The following is a 23,229-nucleotide window of genomic DNA, read 5'->3' as shown; positions in this document are numbered from 1 at the left end:
TGGAGTTCAATTGATGTGGGAGTTGATATCAGGAGGAATCGAGTGTTTGTTTGTATTGCGTGGCAGCAACGAATATAAGAGCTGTTAAAGTGACGAGTGCACTTGTGGACATATTGTGACAGGAAATGTAATTGGTTTAACCATCTTTGGTTGTTGACAAACCAAGGCCTGTCTCAGCAAATGACACTATCATTACGCTGTCGGTGCTATCGCGACCACAACTGAGCAAGGGGGACATATAAGCATAGTGGATAGTCCGTTATGAAATAGGAGAAAGTGACATCACTGTTTTTGAGCTGAATGGCTCTCTCTCGTAAATTGGGAAAGGTTTCAAGGCTTTCATTTCTAAAATTTATCACTTTTAGTTGTTTAATTAGCTTGGTTCTATATTACAAAGTGCAACCATCTTACCCTGTACATTCTCACTAAACGTACATAATATGTTAATATTTGAAAATAACCTGGGGAAGTGGGGACATTCCTCATCTGTTGGTAAACAAAATTCAAATCTGTCAGGTGGTTAACTCCATGTCACAAAGCGCTGTAGAGAGCTGTGACTGGTTGGAGCGATAGCATAGAGAAATGTAGGTATGTGCTATCGTTGTGAGGAGCTTCATGACGAGCATGGCAAGCTTGATCTTTATAGAAATTTCGGAATGTGACAGCGTCTTCCAAGACAATGAAAAGGTTTCTAGCAAAAACGTACATTAAAATTTACTAAATTTGCAGTGTGCGTGTGGAAGAAATTAAAACGTGGCACTCACGGGTTCCGAATCACTCATAAAAAGTTTCCCTGTGTGATTAGAAAAATGTTCCTTTGTATTATGTAAACAGTAGTTCCCATCCATATTGATAAGTGGTATAAACAAAAACAGAAGGGGTAAGAAAATAGTAAACTTGTCCATTTAAGGAAGGTTTACAGTTTACTTTCCATGCTTACAGGCTCCATTTAGATACTCGACCAGATGCTGTTTCCCGCTACCATGTATTGTCTGTATCAGACAATGTACTATCAGGAAGAATCTCAACTGCCAGTACTGAGGCAATGCAAATAGACATATACAAAAGATAAATATGGGTGAGTGAGTGAGTGAGTCAGTCAGTTAAACTTTACTCCGCATCGACATTGTTTTAGCCATATAGCGACGAGGCCAAGTTTAGACGTATACAGACATTTATAATGACACAAAGTTACATTCCAAAGCAAGTTTTTATGTACACTTTTTAACATCACAATGTTGTTTTTTTCCTTTTTCACAATTAAGAACAGAGGCTGTCACAATATTATATACAATTTAGAAATGGGCTATAACAATACTATTTACATAATTATGGAGGATGGACGACTCACCATGTGAGTCCATACAATGGGCGTCTCTCATGAGTGTTGAAACCATTCTGTTATAAATTTGTGATATGAATTAATTACAGCTTGGAAGAACAAAGAATACACACACACACACAAACACAAATACACGCACACGCAAGGGTAGCCTAGTGGTTAAAGCGTTCGCTCGTCACTCCGAAGACCCGGGTTCGATTTCCCACAGGGGTACAATGTGTGAAGCCCATTTCTGGTGTCCCCCGCATTGATATTGCTGGAATATTGCTAAAAGGGGCGTAAAACTAACTCACTCACTCACTCTTACTGACTAAGTTTTTAACAGCGAAGGTAATAGCTTTCTTGATGAGGCAGTAGACTAATGGTTTTAAAACCATAGATATGAGGTAAATCGAAATATGTAAGTGTGCCTTAGTTTCAGTTGCCCTCGTGGAAGTAGTCTGAAGCCTTTTAACCTAGAACCTCTCTGAAGTAATGTTGCAGCCCATATCACCCAAACAAGACCATGGATCTTATTGTCCCTGACTGCGTGTCTCAAATGAACATATTTATTGTGAAGATGGAAGCAGCTAATGGTTCATGTCATTTGGTAACAATATACGTCCATTTTCATTTCCTTCACCGCAGTAGGGATTGAAGTCATAAATAACTACCGTACACATATATCTCTGAAATGAAAGGAAGACAGACCAATTTAAACGAATTTGTGATAGATTGTGTGGGGGAGACGGAAAAGCGGAGGGAGAGGGCCAGATGCCAGGGTCAGAAAGGGAATGGTAATACCATGGCAACCATTTACTTTTTATGCCAATAATTACCATGTAAGTGTCATATTGCTGCAAAGTACGATTTAATTATTTAAATGGAGTGATTTTTTATATTGGTCTAATAATCCCTACAAAGCGGGTAATTGTTTGTACGTGAGTGAGACTTGTTCCATATCTTCTTCGGGGTGGTTGGGTAATATGTTCGCTCGTCATACCGTACACTCAACATTTCTGGTGTCCCTAGCCGTGATATTTGGTGGAATTGTGCTGAATGCGGCCTAAAAAACATACTCATTTACCCAGTATATTATTAAAACACGGAAATAGCGGTAGTTTTGTATCATTTCTAACCATTGAGGCTCCGGGTTAGAATTTGTCTTCAGCAGCCCATGCTTGTAAGAGGCGACTCAAGCTCGCTGACTTTGTTAATACCTGTCATCTTATTACAATTGCGTAGATCGATGCTCATGACGTTGATCACTGGATTGTCAGGTCCAGACACAATTATTTAAAGACGTCTGTCATATAGCTACAAAATTGCTGAGTGCGGCGTTAAACAACAAACAAACAATATCATACCCTTCCTATACTTACTGAAGTTTAAGCAAACTCCTTGGCATCAGTGAAAGTGTGGTTTCAGGCTGCTGTTACCATAGGTCATAGGTCAAAGGTCATCAATATCACGAAGGGGAGACCAGAAACGGACTTTACACATGACATCCATAAGGAGTTTTGATGTGACGAGCATGCACTGTACAAACTAAGCTGCCCTGTAGCCCCAGAGAGTGAATGAAACAATAAAAGTCAAATGTTCTGTCAGTTGTCGAACACCGACACTCGCCATTAAACAAACTAACGTGCTAAACTAATATGGTGATATTTTTTATCAATGAAATGTTTCACTTTTACTAAAATGTATTGATGTATAAACAACAAATACTGTCCGAGTGGGTAATCGTAGAAAACCAAAGCACTGTCAGCATCGCATAAATGATGACGTCACAATTGGATACAGAGGACACCAAGTTGATCGGGGTAAGAATTCGGCTGCATTGAAGCACGCCATGGTATCCTCAACGCAACGGCCGATACGTACACTGTTATTTACTATATTGTTTGACAGACTTTCGTCATAACCTAGAATATTGCTGAATGTGGCAAAAAACAGCTAACAACGAAATAGAAGAGCAACCAGTACATTTTGCGGAAGGCAAAATGAAATATATTGACAACTTGTGAAGTGTTAGAGTATCAGAGATCTGAACAAAATATATACATTGCTCTGCTTGTACCCAAAGGGGAAAAATATATCAGGGGCATTTAGGTATCAGTATTGAGTGAGTGAGTGGTAATATTTGGGTTACTGACATATCAAATTTGTACCACTTATCTACCTTAAGAAAACTTAAAGGTTTACTTGGACTTGACTGTTGTAACGCTGATTATGCAGCTTTTATGCAGCTCCAACATATACCTGATAGCTTTAATAAATAGACTCGATATTACCCATCTAATTCGCGTTAAACCGAAAGTTATCATCGCATAAATTGAACAACATTTCCCATTCAATTACCTAAACGTCATATGGAGTGGGCGTCTAGAGAATTACCGTGAACTGGTAATAAGTAAGCAGGTCTCGTGGGTACGAAGCTGGACAGAATGTATGAAATAAAAATTGACAGCATCTTCTTTCTGTCAAAGTTCACAATATTTTACAGTGTTAGGAAGGGCTTAAGGGATTTCATATATTGATTGATGATAGCATCACGACATCTTGTGAGTCGACATGTCAATTGCACTTCAAGTTGAGGGATTTGCCATTGACACAGTACATGTTTTTGTCCCGTGAAAGGCTTCTTGTCCATGAAATATTGATGAGACCCTTTTCACATTCATACGAACCTGGTTGTTCTTAAAAGCGAATTACAATTTTTTTATATTCAAGCCATGAGAACTGTCTGAAGCCCTCTCACTAAACATGACGTGTTTCTAGATAACTGAAGAAATGCCCCTGAAAAACAATAAATTATTAAAAGAAGCTAAGGATTTGAGTTTGCATTATTTAATGGGATTCCTCCTGTGTATATTTTACAAATTTTGAAGAGGAACACATTTTCATCATACCAGCTTCCAAATGCACTTACAGAACAGCAATGAAAAATGCCCATCTGAACATAAATATAGAGATCAGACGGCACCGAATCATGTCTAATGTCCACAAATACACAATGCCATTTAGAAAGTGGTCAGATGTAACATAAGATATATTTGGGATTATATTTTCTCAGTAAAGTACAGTCTCTAGTATTTTTGTTAGGTTGAGTCCCATCCGGGATTCGAACCCACACTCAGAGTCAGGCACCTAATCGCCAGCATACAAAGTCAGCAATCTAACCCACTCACACACTGCAGCTTCCACAAAAATGAATGTCGGACAATAAGGAGTCTAGATTACGTCTTTGTGTGACCCTCTCACAAATGTAAATTGGCAAGGCTCTCACGGCCGAACGCTCTGAATACACTGCAACATGGCCGCCAAATCACAAACATTATCTTGCTGTTTTGGTAGACGACTCCCTTTCATGTCATACATGTCCTTTGGGGGAGAGATCCGTGAACTTGTTAAAGAAAAGCCATAGCAACGAAAGCCGTGTAAGGCCGGACACTACCCTGTTTAGCGTTTAAGCAACAGAGTTGTCACTGGTCTGAAAATCTGATCTCTGTAGCCCACATCTGACAAACTGCCCAGAACGTCAACTAAATATTTTCCCCGACGAGCTCTTATCACAACCCAAATCATCACGGTACCATCCGTGAAACGATTCCTCTCCATGACACAGGATGTGGACATGGTGATGTCCGTCACTACGGGAAATATTAGATCTGGATTCGTCTGTAAACACAACAGTCCACCACTATCGAAGTGATGGACATGGTTTTGGCGCAACGGTTTTCCCGGTGACGTTGCGTCAGAGGATATGAGATGGCGGGACGACGTGGTTGTATCCACTTATCACGTAAAGCGGTTCCTGACTGAGTTGCGTTGAGTTGAGTTGAGGTGAAATGGGTAATGTAATGCACGTGCACTAGCGTACATCTGCGCTACCTTTCACAAACCAAATGGGTTTGCTCATTGCCGTGCATCGCCTACTCATAGTAAACGCGTTCTCTGCACCGGTCCAACTTAACCTTGTTTGCCAGTAATTATGATTTCAAGGATAGTTTTTGTGAACGGCAAAAAAACCCGATCCATTAAATTCCATTTGTTCATTTTTTTATACATCAAGCCTATTTGACCACCTGTGTGCTGACATTTGCAAAGCAGCGTTTCACATGAGAATTCGTGAAACTTTGGTGTTGATCATATGTGTGTTCCTTGCAGATTATATTATTTGTTAATCTGTAGAAAAGCGGATTTGTATGATATATATATATATATATATTAATATATATTAATGCATTGGTAGTGTTTCTCATGGGCTGAGGTTGCTAAAGCCTTCAAGCCGTATACCGTAGGCTGAAGTGGCACAACAAAATGTAAAAAAAAAGAAAGAAAAAGAAATTCAATCAATTCTATTCATACCCGTGAAGATCCAGGTTAGAATTGCTGTTGATCATTGGACTCGAGTATTCACGGACCGCCGCCATATAGGTGGATTAGTGCTGAGTGCGGCCTAAAACTCAACTCACTCACTCACTGTTCATTCCATTCTTTCAACCGTAACGTTCATGTCGTTTTACTTTATTTCTAAATTTGCCAAATTTTGGCAGTATAAAAATAGATAGAAAAATTCTCCAAGGGAACCACTTAGGTACCAAAAACCCCCATGGCACATGGTAAGGTGCTTTGATAGTAATCTATATCTCCAATTGATATGGTTTTGAAACTTAAATTATTGCTCAACTTTTGGCGAACACCTAGTATCATCTTGTTTTTATTATTGTCACTTGTTGATTCTCAAGTTGAAAGTACGACTTAACTGTAAATTAACTGAAAAAAGTTCGGTGTGAAACAAACAAAACCAACAAAGAAATGTTGTACAATTAACAGTTGTTGTCTGGAATTAACTAGTTTACAAATCAGTACCAAATACAAGGAATTACCTTAAAACAGTAACAACAGCTATGCAGAGAATAGTGACAATATTCCCTCGTTGTAACGGCTGTAAAGCATAAAAACAGACCCAGCAGGGAACAGTGATCTTCACCAACCTGCTGGTCTTCTGCTAATATGAGATGTGAGATGACAGGGCAAAAGTTTGCCCCTTCAGGTATAATTACATGAAAATCTCCCAGAAGTTTGTCCCTGGGTCAGACTACACTGGAATACTGCGGATGCTGTCGATCCTTCCAGACCAGTCATTACTGCCAGATGATGACAGCAACCACCGCACTATTGTCCTGTACTTCTTAACGGTAAGAATGTTCAATCACTGTTCCACACTGAAAAACACTGTCACACACCATAGTGTGATTAATTAGCACATGTTCCTGGTATTGCTGCCATCGTACAATCGAATTTGACGTGAACACGGAAAAAGTTTCCTCTGTTTGCTCATCAAATCTACACTTTTCAAAAAAAGAAAAGCATAGGGGGATTGAGATGTTTCTATTGCATTTTCATATCGGCAATCAATCTAAAGACTATTTTTATGTTTGAATGATGTGATGTATGTGATTTTTAATGGTTATGTCGCCCAAACACAACCAATAAAACTTAATGTTACCGTTGTGAGCAATTGTGAAGAAAATGTATGAAATTCGCGTGCAAGGCACATGTTGATCACAATGCACGTGAAATGAGTGGAATTCATCAGTAGAGACAATGACAATAAAAGCCCGATACATTTACTTCATTGTATAATAAATATTGATGAGTAATGAACGACGCAAAATGCCAAGACTGAATGCCGCTGACCGGAACATTGCTATTGGACGTCTGGAAGCTGGAGAAAGCCAGTCTGCCGTTGCACGTCATTGTAACATCCACCAAAGCACAATATTTCGTCTGTGGGCCCGTTATACAGCATTCAATTCGCCGCGAGATCGCCCAAGAAGTGGACGACCACGAGTGACCACCCCTACTCAGGATAGGTACATCTGGGTGTTCCACCTACGTCATCGGCAAGCCACAGCCACGGATACAGCAGGACATGTGCCAGGTGTACGTCGAGTATCCGACCAAACGATCCGCAACCGTCTGAGAGGGGCGGGACTTCGAGCGAGACGCCCTATGGTTGGGCCTGGGTTGCGCCGTCTACATCTACGTCGACGTCTTCGTTGGTGCACCACCGTACAGCCCTGGAATCTGGCTAACTGGAGGAGAATCTGGTTCAGTGATGAATCACGTTATCTCCTGCAACGCCATGATGGAAGACAACATGTGTACCGACGTAGGAATGAACGTTACGCGCCCAACTGCGTATGCCAGGTCGATCGCGTCGGTGGGGGGAGTGTTATGATGTTGGGTGATGGATCATACAACGGTAGGACCGACATAGTGCTGGTCCCATTATGAACCGCCAGCGAGAGATCTTACAGCAAGATAACGCCCGACCTCATACGGCACGTGTGACGATGGCCTACCTAGCCAATGAGAACATTAATGTCTTGCCATGGCCGTCCAGGTCCCTAGACTTGAACCCCATAGAACATCTTTGGGAACAGCTGGATCGATGCATATGTCAACGTCAACTGGTGCCGCAGACGCTTGTTGGAGAACTTGCAGTGGCGTTACAGGAGGAATGGCGAAGAATCCAACGTCTCATCCGGTCTGTTCCGAGAAGGTGTCGGGCAGTGACAGCAGCTCGTGGTGCTCACATTAGGTATTGACTATAACGCCCTCTGGGGCCACGCCTTGTGCAGTCACGGGTATGACAACGTGATGACACTATTTATAATAAAGTTGTCAATCTGGGTACGCAATTTTAGCTCACTAGAGTCATTCTGCTATGTGATATGCTCGTTTGAATAAACACAATATATAGCCTGATTTTTTCCCTATGCGTTTCTTTTTTTTTGATTAGTGTATGACAGAAATTGTTAATTCGTCTTTTCTCTCGTATATGAATGCATTGTATGTTGGATACTTTCAAATAATGTATGCATCTGCCTGAAATCAAACTGATGTGACTTTGAGTCACCCACTTCCCCACACAAACTTGTAACTCTCTCATTTATTTGACCCTGGGACGAATATCAGTACCTGGTTTCAGGTGCATGTGTCCTTCGAAAATATATTTCGAACGATGTCAGATTATTTTTAGAATTCAAACTCTTGTCTTTTTAACTGGTCTCAACATGTTGATTATGGTTTGGCCATGATGCACATTCAATGACAGGTGAAAAATAAGACATGAGACAACCTCAACAAAGTCAGCAGAATTGAGTGTCGAAGTTTATTTTTCATGTAGGTATTGAAGTTGTGTTTTTCAGAAAATATACGTTTTCATTTTACTTGCTATGCAATTACTGGGCAGTGTGAAGAGATACCAGTCTATGATTACAGCTGCCACAGTTTACAAGAAAGGAACTGGGATACATACCTCAAACAATGGGCATCTGTGCAGGTTTTGTTGCTACACTTAAAAGTATTTTAAACCTTTTGTTGTGATGATCACAAGAAACACGAGCTGTCACAGCTGCAACTTGTGGTCATTATTATCCCCTTTCTTACTATAGTATTGATCTAGGCAACTTTACACAATCTAGGAATCTTACATACAGCGTAGTATTCATTTCAGTTTCACTGTAACGAGTTGATGTTCAAAGAGAAGTGAACCCAGAAATCGGTTCACTCAGGACTAAATTGTAAACTGACTGAATCACCATAGGGAACAATCACCATTGTCCACATAGTCTTAGGGCTACAGTTAGAAAGGCAGCACTTTTGATCCAATATAAGACAGCATCACCAAGTTAAAGGCCCATCATGTAATATAAGTTGACTTTCAAATGTTAAGAATATTGTCATTGTTGAATGCTGTGACTTCAAAGAGGGAAATTGTGGCTCTCGGTACGACAGAGATCAAACTAGCCAATGGAACAAACACTTGCAGATTAAACTTTACGAGAAATAGTCTGAGCTGGTCAGTGATACAAGAACCAAGACTTAGTGGAGAAACCGGCTTTTTTGTCTCGTGCAAATAAATATTCAAATGTACTTTTGAGAGGGATGCATGATCTCGTGTAAGAGGACGCCTTCTGTATCTGTCGGTGATCAGAGCGAATCAGTACACACATACTCAGTGTATCAGTTAAACACATGTTAGGAAAACACGTGCACTGAGAGATGATACATTAACATTAGGACTTATACCAGGGATATGCGAGCTGCAGAAGACGAGATTAAACTTTACTAATTTGAAAGGTTACAGGAAAAGTAAATCTGATAACATACCCGTCTCTGCTCCCGGACGAAAAAGGAGAGGTATAACAATATTTCACGCTTTGATTTCACGTCACTGATTTCTTTAATCTGCAATCTCTGGTGTCACCATGGAGTGAGTGAGTTGAGTTTTATGCCGCACTCAGCAATATCCCCGCCATATTGCGGTGATCATATGTAAATACTCGAGTCTGGACCAGACAATCCAGTGATCAACGGCATGAGCATCGATCTGCGCAATTGGAAACCGATGACATGTGTCAACCAAGCCAGCGAAACTGACCACCCGATCCCGTTAGTCGCCACTTACGACAGTCATGGATTACTGAAGGTTCATTCTAACCCGTACCTTCACGGGTAGTCTCCATGGACAGAACAGAGTCAGAAGATACACATTCTGATTTGAACAAACAAGGGTGCAACTTCTTTGACAAACTCAAATATGGCAAGGCATTGTAATCCGAAGGAATTTTATCTTTCAAAGAGAACTGCAGCCACTTGCCCGAGTGTGTCTTAGTGAGTGAGAGCATGTATTTTTATGCCGCACTCAGCAATATTCCAGCTATATGGCGGCGGTCTGTAAATAAACGAGTCTCGACAATCCAGTGATCAACAGCATGAGCATCGATCTGCGCAATTGGGAACCGATGACTTGTCAACCAAGTCAGCGAGCCTGACCACCCGATCCCGTTAGTCGTCTCTAACGACAAGCATGGGTAACTGAAGATCAATATTCTAACCCAGACCTTCACGGAAGGAGTGTGTCTTAGAGCACGTCAAATATAAATGGATGGCTTTCCCAGTACACGTGTTACAATCAACTTGAAGGCTTTCCCCAGTACACATGTGTTACAAACAACTTGAAGGCTTTCCCCAGTTCACATTTGTTGCAATCAACTTGAAGGCTTTCCCAGTACACATTTGTTACAATCAACTTGAAGGCATTCCCAGTACACATGTGTTACAATCAACTTGAAGGCATTCCCAGTACACATGTGTTACCATCAACTTGGAGGCTTTCCCCAGTACATATCTGTAGTAATGAGGAGGAGGACTCTCCCCAGTACATATCTGTAGCAACGAACAGGAAGACTTTCCCCACTACATATCTGTTGCCATGAACTGGAAGACTTTCCCCAGGACATATCTGTAGCGATGAACAGGAGGACTCTCCCCAGTACACATGTGTAGCAATGAACAGGAAGACTTTCCCCAGAACATATCTGTAGCAATGAACAGGAAGACTTTCCACAGAACATATCTGTAGCAACGAACAGGAAGACTTTCCCCAGTACACATGTGTAGCAATGAACAGGAACACTTTCCCCAGAACATATCTGTAGCAATGAACAGGAAGACTTTCCACAGAACATATCTGTAGCAACGAACAGGAAGACTTTCCCCAGTACACATGTGTAGCAATGAACAGGAAGACTTTCCCCAGAACATATCTGTAGGAACGAACAGAAAGACTTTCCCCAGAACATATCTGTAGGAACGAACAGGAAGACTTTCCCCAGAACATATCTGTAGCAACGAACAGGAAGACTTTCCCCACTACATATCTGTTGCCATGAACTGGAAGACTTTCCCCAGGACATATCTGTAGCGATGAACAGGAGGACTCTCCCCAGTACACATGTGTAGCAATGAACAGGAAGACTTTCCCCAGAACATATCTGTAGCAATGAACAGGAAGACTTTCCCCAGAACATATCTGTAGCAACGAACAGGAAGACTTTCCCCAGTACACATGTGTAGCAATGAACAGGAAGACTTTCGCAATACACATGTGTAGCAATGAACAGGAAGACTTTCCCCACAACATATCTGTAACAACGAACAGGAAGATCTTTCCCAGTACATATCTGTAGCAACGAACAGGAAGACTTTCCCCAGAACATATCTGTAGCAATGAACAGGAAGACTTTCCCCACAACATATCTGTAACAACGAACAGGAAGATCTTTCCCAGTACATATCTGTAGCAACGAACAGGAAGACTTTTCCCAGAACATATCTGTAGCAACGAACAGGAAGACTTTCCCCTGAACATATCTGTAGCAACGAACAGGAAGACTTTCCCCAGAACATATCTGTAGCAACGAGCAGGAAGACTTTCCCCAGAACATATCTGTAACAACGAACAGGAAGACTTTCCCCAGTACATATCTGTAGCAATGAACAGGAAGACTTTCCCCAGAGCATATCCGTAACAACGAAGAGGAAGACTTTTCCCAGAACATATCTGTAGCAACGAACAGGAAGACTTTCCCCTGAACATATCTGTAGCAACGAAGAGGAAGACTTTTCCCAGAACATATCTGTAGCAACGAACAGGAAGACTTTCCCCTGAACATATCTGTAGCAACGAACAGGAAGACTTTCCCCAGTACATATCTGTGGCAATGAAGAGGAAGACTTTCCCCAGTACATATCTGTGGCAATGAACAGGAAGACTTTCCCCAGTGCATATCCGTAACAACGAACAGGAAGACTTTCCCCAGTACATATCTATAGCAACGAACAGGAAGACTTTCCCCAGAACATATCTGTAGCAACGAACAGGAGGACTTTCCCCAGAACATATCTGTAGCAACGAACAGGAAGACTTTCCCCTGAACATATCTGTAGCAACGAACAGGAAGACTTTCCCCATTACATATCTGTAGCAACGAACAGGAAGACTTTCCCCAGTGCATATCTGTAGCAACGAACAGGAAGACTTTCCCCTGAACATATCTGTAGCAACGAAGAGGAAGACTTTCCCTATAACATATCTGTAGCAACGAACAGGAAGACTTTCCCCAGTACATATCTGTAGCAACGAACAGGAAGACTTTCCCCAGAATATATCTCTAGCAACGAACAGGAAGACTTTCCCCAGAACATATCTGTAGCAACGAACAGGAAGACTTTCCCCACTACATATCTGTTGCCATGAACAGGAAGACTTTCCCCACTACATATCTGTTGCCATGAACAGGAAGACTTTCCCCAGGACATATCTGTAGCAACGAACAGGAAGGATTTCCCCATAACATATCTGTAGCAACGAACAGGAAGACTTTCCCCAGTACATATCTCTAGCAACGAACAGGAGGACTTTCCCCTGAACATATCTGTAACAACGAACAGGAAGACTTTCCCCTGAACATATCTGTAGCAACGAACAGGAAGACTTTCCCCATTACATATCTGTAGCAACGAACAGGAAGACTTTCCCCAGTGCATATCTGTAGCAACGAACAGGAAGACTTTCCCCTGAACATATCTGTAGCAACGAAGAGGAAGACTTTCCCTATAACATATCTGTAGCAACGAACAGGAAGACTTTCCCCAGTACATATCTGTAGCAACGAACAGGAAGACTTTCCCCAGAATATATCTCTAGCAACGAACAGGAAGACTTTCCCCAGAACATATCTGTAGCAACGAACAGGAAGACTTTCCCCACTACATATCTGTTGCCATGAACAGGAAGACTTTCCCCACTACATATCTGTTGCCATGAACAGGAAGACTTTCCCCAGGACATATCTGTAGCAACGAACAGGAAGGATTTCCCCATAACATATCTGTAGCAACGAACAGGAAGACTTTCCCCAGTACATATCTCTAGCAACGAACAGGAAGACTTTCCCCTGAACATATCTGTAGCAACGATCAGGAAGACTTTCCCCAGTACATATCTGTAGCAACGAACAGGAAGACTTTCCCCTGAACATATCTGTAGCAACGAACAGGAAGACTTTCCCCACTACATATCAGTTGCCATGAACTGGAAGACTTTCCCAGTACACATGTGTAGGAAAGAACTGGAAGACTTTCCCCAGAACATATCTATAGGAACGAACAGGAAAATTTTCCCCACTACATATCTGTTGCCATGAACTGGAAGACTTTCCCCAAAACATATCTGTAGCAACGAACAGGAAGACTTTCCCCAGAACATATCTGTAGCAACTAACAGGAAGACTTTCCCCAGTACATATCTGTTGCCATGAACTGGAAGACTTTCCCCAGGACATATCTGTAGCGATGAACAGGAGGACTCTCCCCAGTACACATGTGTAGCAATGAACAGGAAGACTTTCCCCAAAACATATCTGTAGCAATGAACAGGAAGACTTTCCCCAGTACATATCTGTAGCAATGAACAGGAAGACTTTCTCCAGTACATATCTGTAGCAACGAACAGGAAGACTTTCCCCACTACATATCTGTTGCCATGACTGGAAGGCTTTCCCCAGTACACATGTGTCTCAACGAACAGGAAAACTTTCCCCAGTACATATCTGTAGCAACGAACAGGAAGACTTTCCCCACTACATATCTGTAGCAATGAACAGGAAGACTTTCCCCAGTACACATATGTAGCAACGAACAGGAAGACTTTCCCCACTACATATCTGTTGCCATGAACTGGAAGACTTTCCCAGTACACATGTGTAGCAATGAACTGGAAGACTTTCCCCAGAACATATCTATAGCAACGAACAGGAAAATTTTCCCCACTACATATCTGTTGCCATGAACTGGAAGACTGTCCCCAGTACATTTTCATTGCCATGAACTGGAAGGCTGTCCTCAGTACACATGTGTGGTAACGAAGAGGACAACATTCCCAAGTGCATATCTGTAGCAACGAACAGGAAGACTTTCCCCAGTACATATCTGTTGCCATGAACAGGAAGACTTTCCCCACTACATATCTGTAGCCATGAACTGGAAGGCTTTCCCCAGTAAACACGTGTTACAATTTGCTGCACAAGTGGAAGTTCCGAGTTCGTTGTAAGGTGGTTCGTCTCCCGAACACGTAAAGATGCACAAGAACCCATAATCGCTTTGCCTAAATCCATACATAAATAGATTTAGAAAAGGTTTAGAAAACAACAGCACGAATCAATTTGCGTAAGTCGTATTGCAATGCAATCCTCAATTTATAGTAGGATCAAAAGTTACTTCTGATAGTTTCTTGGAGTTCATTTATGTATAACATGAAACACATAAGAGAGAATAACAAATATCTTATTCCAATGCTCCCTGAAAACGGTGATAGAGATGCTTTATCTTATTTAACAGCTGAAGAGTTATTACGTTTCGGGTTACTGAAAGTGTGACATTTTAGTGAAAAACAAGTTACGGAAATAGCGTGTAGTTTATGTCGTTTGAATTCCTGTTTTATTTCAAATGTTAAGGGAATATATTGTTATAAGAGGGATTTGCGATGTAGACGTAAAGGCTACAAGAGTTACTTTTGCATTTTGATATGGAACTTTTGGACATTATACATGAAGAATAGTAAAAGTTATATTGATAACGCAACGAGAAGTGTCGTTCATAATTAAAAGCAATTGAGAACAATAAATCCATTTCCATGTTAATGCAAAATAATATGTCTGATAAGCATATGTTTATGAATCACAGTAATAATGATGAACAGGGGCGTGGATCCTGCTCCGTTGGTAATATTGTCACAAACACATGCAAAGGCAAGTCATTTAGTTAAGTTTAATATCCACACGAACACGGTAGACGTTAAGATGAGGAATTGAATATGACAACATTTTGTCACTTATGCGTTACAATTGGAACTATTTTCCACATGTGAAACATATATCTTTTTTAAAACTATACTCAAGCTTTCTATATCATCAGTCCACACAACCGCCTGGCAACACACGCTTTATTAAATAATTAGTGAAGCATAAAATCATGAAGCAATGCAGACAGTATTTAAGAAAGGAACGTTCTTCATTAAATCGACAATAAATCATTTATGGTGTTTTGGATCATGAAGAAACCTTGCATCGTTAATACAAAAATTGTGATTAATGACTATAGCCATCATTAACAACGACCCCTCAATGTATTTCATGTGCAGAGGCGTCTTAAAGTGTTTGTCTTAAATAAAAGTGTTTGTGATAAATAAAATGCTCATAAAATGTTGGCCTGTGGTGATGTTACCGCTTCAGTTTGTACAGTTGTACCATGCCTCTCCGTGTTTATTGACCAAGCTCTGTACTTGACTTCTTCGTTACCTTACCTCATAGAGTGTTCCTGTTTGAGAATCACGTACATATGTTTGCTTGCAGCTTTGGACTTGCAGGTTCGACTATACGTTTTCGTAAGTTTTATTATAGCTGGCTGCAGGTGTGTAACTGCAAGACGCGGAGGATTTGAAGCTTCCGTCTGCCACCTTCCTTCGTCTTAGCCACTGTGTAGACCCGACAACTGTCAGAAAATCCGATTTTCTGCTTCCAATTTTGTTTAATTCATTCAAGACATTAAATCGTGACATTCCTGAACGCACTGACTTGTATAAACTAGACACTTTTATTGATGTTTATGAAAATGAAAAATACATGATTGCTTTTGTCAAGTTATTCCACAATATCTCGGTCCACCTTTTCGCTTCAGGTATGGAATAAATACTTATTCTTGCCATGAAAATATTAAACACTACCATGAGCAGGTGTTCACCCATTATTGGCCTTTAAGGCCTATGAAATGTCTATTTGGGGAATATGGAGACTGGAAGTTCTCCAACCTTGACGCTTTAAACTGTAAGAATAACAATTAAAACATAACATAAACCATTACTGGCTTCTCGCTATTGTGTTTGTGCATAACATCGTTCTTGGAATATGCAATTACTCAATGAGTATTAGCAGAGACGCCAATCAAGAAAGGTTGTTTTATCAATGGAGCAAGAGCGTGGTTACACAATATTTACATTACAGAGGCTGATTTCGCATACCTTTCCAACAATAACTCATCGTACTGTAATTGAAAAAGTTAAGAAGATTAAACCATGTTGCCTTGCAGCGAGCTCGAATGATCAGAAGTGCACATCCCTAATCACCTAAGTCACTAAATCAGACGAAGGACATCATTATCGGCGTCGAGGTGAGCCTGTCTTGACAATCTAATCCAAACCCTTTACTGATCCTTACAAACACATGTACTTTGGAGAAATAAGTTAGGTTAGGTTAGGTTGACCTAGACTGTCTGACAGTTTCGCTGTGTTGGTATTAGTGCAGGTGTTGATACCTCCCCAATAACCGATGTCAACTCTTGTCTGGTACAGGCCATATCCTACTGTCTCCTCGTGGACCTGGCCACCTGATTTAAAGAGCGTCCAATCACTGGTGCCGTTTGTTACAAGAATGGCGTCTTGTGTCATGTCTTTCTTGGTTGGCAAAGGAAAGTTTGTAGGAACTTTTTGGCTAGGAGTAAATAGTGATGGAAACATTTGCTTTGTTGTATATACAGGAGATGAGAACGCCGAGGAAATTCTATGAGGTGTTAACGGCAAAATAGTGTTACAAATAGAAATGATCAATAATAACCCGCAAGTTAGTGAATGAGTGACTTTCATTTTACGCCGCTTTTAGCAATATTCCAGCAGTATCACGGCGGGAGACACTGGGAATGGGCTCCACACATTGTACACACGTGGGGAATCGAACCCGGGTTCGTGACGAGCGAACGCTTTGACCACTACCCTACCCCACCGCCCCGACAAGCAAATGAAGTATACACTATGCCTGAGGGGCAAGTAATTGATAACAGTCTGAACTCTGAGACGGTCACAGAATATATATGTATGTGTGTGTGTGTATATATATATAAATACATACACACACACACACACACACACACACACACACACACACACACACACACACACACACACACACATATTCTGTATTCCTCCAAAGGAGAGTTACAAGAGTTATATATGGTTTAAACATATTTTTATTCAAATTAAATTGAATAGGGATCGGTGAACAAGCTGTAAGCTTATATGAACACCTCTCCCTTACAAAGACAAATAATAATTACATAGTTTGGCTGTTAGTCATGTATACGCTGTACATAGTTACAGAGTTATATATCATAACAACTTTACACAGAATGCAAAATTATGATTACTTGTAGTTTTAGAAACGGGGATTATAATAGTCCTTTTCGAGATCAGGCACCCTTTTAAATTGATGTAAGCCTTTTATTACTACTTCAGAAACTGTGTGGGTTAACCAACCAATGCCCGACTTGTTGATACATACAAACTTTATCGCCATCTATAATCTCACACATGAATCGTTGCATATGTGGCATGGAAATTGACGGTCACATTCCGATTGTTTCAACTGTAGAGTCGAACTTGTTTGGAACATCGTAGTCATTTCTTGATTGGTACAACTGTTGTTTGGAACTTGGGAGTCATTGTCGTTCCACTGTGCATTTTCCATTTACAGAATCTGAAAGAAGATGTCAATTTGTAGGATGGATTGGTATCTCCTCCATGGTACAGTGGATAGAGCGTCTCCATGACAGGTCTGGGTTCCATCTCCGCCCTCGGCATACTGGCAGATTTCGACAGATTGCAATGAGTTTGAATGGAAAAAAGAAATCACTGGCTCTCCGTTTCTACCCCGATATACCAAAACCAAACACTCTGGCACGCACGCACGCACGCACGCACGCACGCACGCACGCACACACGCACGCACGCACACACACACACATTTTTTATAAAAAAATACACACACACAGACACACACACACACACACACACTATGCTAAACATAAAAAAGTTTAGACTCACGAGTGGAAATGTAGCCACTTACTTCATTCAACTGTTCTAAACTAGATTTTGCAAAATATTCCAAAGGTACTGTTTACACATGAATTGATGTATTGTAAAACGAATTTGTAACGTTGAAAGACTTAATGCCATGAGTTCAATAAATGATGAAAATCAGTGAAAATTGGCAATATCGTAGCAAAACTTTACACCAAAACGCAGCTGTTCACATGCACGATATTTGCACATGCATCTTAGCAATTGGATGCATGATCCTCGTGCAATTCATCTGCATAAAGTTTGCAGCTGGTTCCCCCAAGTTAGTGGAGAAATTCATTTTCGATGTAACCATATATATAACCATATAGTGAGTGCTATAAGTGATGCCAAACTGTTGATGATGAGTGTAAAAAATGAAATGAAATGAGAAAAACGAAAGAAACCCTGAATGCATGATGTACGTGCATAACAAACATTACCTAGGGTATCTCCACCAGCCCTTGATTTTCGTACACCGATTCCTTTCCAACCGTACCAACCGTCTCCTCAGATTCTAATACAAAAATAGTAAATATTAGGTTTGTAACAAAATGGTTCAACATTCGAAACTTTGCCAATCATTGATTATGAGACGCGGACGCTTGGCGATATTTAACTTCAGGTTAATTCCATCACAAATTGTTTATAAAACATTCGCTCTGTGTATGGACAAAACAACACAGAGTCTTCAGTGAAAAACATTAACAGTTCTACAGTTTCTTTGTTTTTCTTATGTTTACCCCCTTCCCCTATTATCGGTTCTCTGAATCAAGCCTAAAGCAACTATCTTGATGAAACAAAATACAGTACCAACCTTTGTCGTGGTTTCCCATGTCGAGTTTCTCATATCCGTCATGCTCATCAAGGCTTGCGTGGGCTTGAAACAGTAATTGAATTGGATCATGAACATGATGCTTATATATTTATTATGTATGTTATAAATCTCTAATGCTGTAGTTTATGTGGGTGTCTAACGGAGATAAACAGGATGTATTACCAATTTAAGGCTTGAAATAGCAGTTGAAATAATGAATAAAATATTACTTTACAATAAAGTGGTATGCCATCTGCATGCCTATACAACGTGTTTAATGTTATATTGTGGAAATAGTTACCTTGGTTTGGTGTGGTGTCCCTAGAAGAAATCAAGACATGCAGTTACAATACAGCCTTTGCTCAATACAGGTGAGGTAAGGTGAGGTGAGGTGAGGTGAGGTGAGGTGAGGTGAAATTGGGGTTAACGTCGTGCTTGAGAATATTTCGCTCATATGACGACGTGCATGCGTGTGTATGTGTATGTGCGGCTGCTTGTACTAGCCCAGACTTAAGCTGGTTTTATAGTGCTAGCCCATTGAGATACCATGCCGCAGTGAAGCATGCATGCCCCACTCAGACACATTATACTGACTCCAAGACGACCTATCCTTGATGTACCCATTAATGCCGAGCGCCAGACAGGGATCAACAAGTACCATATTTTAACGTCTTTTGGTATGACGCGTTCGGGGATCGAACCCGCGACCTTCCGCTCTCCGGGTGGAAGCTCTAACCACTACACCACGGAGGCGGTCTTTGGCTCAATACACTTCACGATGACAACATGTTACTAAAATATCAATATCAAATATATAAATTTGATTTATTCACAGGAACATATATTATATTATTCGACACCGACTGGGGTTGGTGTTTTATAAAAACTGATTACTTTCCTTCAACCTGTATTGTATCTTACCCGTGTGGCTGGTTTTCGATTGTTTCTGTTTGATCTGCAAGTAGAGCATGGCGTTCCGACATTAATCCCTGTATTCTTGAATGTTTGTGTGAACCATTCACATGAAACTGTCAGTTTTAAGAAACCGTAGTGTATTCAATAGTCGCTTGGTACTTAGGGATATGATCAAAAGTTCAAAACTTACAGCATTTAAGTCATGCAGTATTAGTATTAAGCCGGAAGATCTGAGAGATAAAACCTGTCAAAACATGTCACAGTCGATTATATATTCTGCACATGCGCATCAACAGATAAAAAGGTATTTTGCAAAATGAACAAAGAATAGAGTTAACATAGTCCTGCCATGCATTGTCAATGTATTATGCAGAGCTTACAACCAGTCATTTATTTAATGACTACATTTAATGGCTTCACATAACTTGTTGAAGCATCTGTGAAACATGTCTCCCTTTGCTCAACACAAACTTGGCTATACAATGATTACCTTTGTTAACTTTGTCAATGTTTCCACGGCTTCGTCGCCACATGATTACAATGATGACAGTTAACACAAGTATCACTGGCAGGGATACTCCGATTCCAATACCAATTCCTTGACCGAGTCCATCTGGCTGTGACTGACCAGCAGCACTGCCTGGAACAATACGATCACAAGGACAGACGGAGTTTCAATAACAAATAAAGTATGATTCAAATAGGTTGTAGCCGGGGAATGATACGCTGTGCAACACGTTTCTTGGTTGAGTGTGTATGTTAATTCTTACACGGAACCGTAGGGTAGTCTAGTGGCTAAAACATTCGCTTACCCTGATGAAGATCCGGCGTGGATTCCCATATATGAACATGAGTGAACCACATTTCTTTCCCATGCCGTTATATAGTTAGTACTTTGTTTCAAATAGCGTAAAACCGTAGCCACTCAGTCACTCACTTACTCACTCACCCCAAACACGCAGTGTGCATATCCATGTTTTAATTTTCCTGCTAACTCCTCCCTCGTAACAAAAAGTGAACTGTGTCAATATTTTAATGATAGTTTATTAAACAACTTTTTTTATTTTCAGGACCTAAATTCTACAAATACCTCACAGAGTTGGTCTGACGTTTTGATTAAGATCAGCGTTTCATTGAGTATTTTATGTTTCTTAGTTTTCGAGTTTGATTGCAATTTATCGGTCCACGTTTGAGGCAAACGGACTGGACCTGTTCGTTATTTAGCCGAAATTGTATCAAGAAGAATTTATTTGGGAGAAATTTCTTATGGGTACAGAAAGGGTTTGTCCCGTTGATTTCTGATCTCACACTTGTTTATACATTTACAATTACATTAATATACATTTATGTAGCGCTAATATCAAATCTTAAGAAGACTGCTCAAGACTGCTGCTGAACTCCGTATGCAATGCTGAACAAATGAGTTTTTAATCTGGATTTGAATGTGCTGAACGTCTCTACTGATCGAAGAGAGAGGGGTAATTTGTTATTCAAAGCTGGGCCGACAAACGGAAAAGACCTTTCACCAAATGTCTTGGTCTATACAAAAGGCGTTCTGTAATATTATGCTGGCGATCACTGACATGAATGTGTTTAGAATGAATATAAATATTTTGAATTGAAACGTTTACATTGTCGTCCTGGTCTGTAACTGTTGACGACAGACGCTGCAACGAAGCTTTTACTCACACTGTACATAGATGTTGACCTGGGCTGTGTCCGACAGTCCTGCAGTGTTGGTGGCAGTACAGGTGTACACCCCTCCCTGGTTCCTGGTGACAAGTCTGTCTAGTACAGCTCCGTTCTTGCTGTACCCTCCCGGACCTGTCCACCTGTAGCGTGTTGTTGAGGGTTTGCCGGGTGTGATGTTACTGCTGCAGTCTATGTCAGGACTTGCGTTCTCTATTACTTGTCTGTGTGTGGGAACAGAGGTAATGCCTGGGCCGTCTAGTTTGGCTTATAAACAGAGAAATATGGTGCATGGGGATTATTCCGTAGTAGTTAACATATCTACAAAAGGATCTATAGCAGCAGAGCCACTGGTCTTCAGAGGAGCAACTTAGTTTTTGTAGCAATTTTGAAATATCCGTAATGCATTGGCAGTATTTTCTGCCGAAAGGTGTCTGTTAAACATCTTTCATTAGAATTGTTTATACGAGGCATACAACACGTTACGATCTAGGTTAACTATTAATTATACAAATCATGCTTTGTAAACATTCATGTAGTAACCATAGAAACCTGTGTTTTGCTCCAACTTTGAAATACCTACACAGAACTTCCAGACTGATGGAGTTGCTGATAGAGTTGATGTTGATGTTGCTAGCGCTGTACTGACACCTCCAGGTACCACCATCATCTGTAGTAACTGATGCAATATTCATGTAGAATACCCGCGTCTGTCCACTCACACACCCACAGGTGTACCCAGGTAGACTGTTCAACTGGCCGCAGGTACCAGCATTGACAACACACGAAATAAATGTCCCCACTCTTTGGAAAGTCAGAGTTCCCAGCAAAGAGCCGCCACCAGTGACGGTACAGGTAAACTGAAATGTGTCATCCCTTACAGCAGCGGAGGGCAAACTTTGTAGACTCAGTGTCTGACCTGGAATTGCAAAGATAGACCTATAAACTGCCCTATACCATGGTGCGTGATCCTTCAGAGTAGAAATCGTTGTAATAGGAATCGAAACTAGGAGACATACCGTTGACGTGGGCTATCCTTAATTCCGAATACATCTCCATGGCGAGGAGAAGGGAAATCATATATGGTGCCATCATATCAGCAAAGTTAAGCGGCTGCATAGATCGCACACGTATAAAGTGATTTAAGTTTTCGCAACGCTGTTGACGGAGACACACTTGCAAGGGCAAGGAAGTAGTTGTGTTATCTAGGTCAGATCTACCCGGTTCAGTGGATCGGGTGTGTACAGCGCATTCACACAGTTGTGTAGATGGCATTCGATATGACCAGGGGCTCCTTTCACGAAGCAACCTTTACTAAGGTGAACCTTAACTCCCATTCTTTAACATTGCACTAATGTTAACCTTAATGCAATGTTACAGAATGGGAGTTAAGATTGACCTTAGTAAAGGTTGCTTCGTGAAAGGAGCCCCAGTTTAACACGCCATCGGTAAACTTTGTCCTGCAAGCGATCTAGTGAGTGAGTGAGTTTAGTTTTACGCCGCACTCAGCAACAAGAAAACAAGTTACGGAAATAGCGTGTAGTTTATGTCGTTTGAATTCCTGTTTTATTTCAACTGTTAAGTTAATATATTGTTATAAGAGGGATTTGCGATGTAGACGTAGGCTGCAAGAGTTACTTTTGCGTTTTGATATGGAACTTTGGACATTATACAAGAATG

General features: G+C 40.8%; 1 protein-coding gene across 1 annotated transcript; it reads right to left on the bottom strand.

Moving 5' to 3' along the window:
* Positions 1-17,285: 17,285 nt before the first annotated feature.
* On the bottom strand, positions 17,286-22,716 carry LOC124262449. The gene is made up of 9 exons (XM_046696951.1): positions 22,569-22,716; positions 22,133-22,468; positions 21,550-21,807; positions 20,351-20,500; positions 19,867-19,900; positions 19,247-19,266; positions 18,946-19,008; positions 18,572-18,645; positions 17,286-17,766 (listed from the first exon to the last, which is right to left on the bottom strand). The coding sequence occupies exons 1-8, from the start codon at positions 22,666-22,668 to the stop codon at positions 18,572-18,574; spliced, it is 1,035 nt and encodes a 344-aa protein (XP_046552907.1). The 5' UTR covers positions 22,669-22,716; the 3' UTR covers positions 17,286-17,766.
* Between the last annotated feature and the right edge of the window lie 513 nt (positions 22,717-23,229).

The sequence above is a fragment of the Haliotis rubra genome, unplaced genomic scaffold, assembly GCF_003918875.1.
Source record: "Haliotis rubra isolate DU_JTF1 unplaced genomic scaffold, ASM391887v1 Scf84, whole genome shotgun sequence".
NCBI lineage: Eukaryota > Metazoa > Mollusca > Gastropoda > Lepetellida > Haliotidae > Haliotis > Haliotis rubra.
Note: the sequence above shows the minus strand (reverse complement) of the source record. Positions and strands in the feature narration are given on the sequence as shown.

Excerpts from the sequence above, each read along its gene's own strand:
- LOC124262449 (XM_046696951.1), bottom strand. The coding sequence starts at position 22,668 with ATGCAGCCGCTTAACTTTGCTGATATGATGGCACCATATATGATTTCC. Across the intron at positions 21,808-22,132 it reads CATCAGTCTGGAAGTTCTGT|ACGGCCCAGGCATTACCTCT; the intron begins GTAGGTATTTCA and ends AAGCCAAACTAG. Across the intron at positions 20,501-21,549 it reads GGTCAACATCTATGTACAGT|GCAGTGCTGCTGGTCAGTCA; the intron begins GTGAGTAAAAGC and ends GTATTGTTCCAG.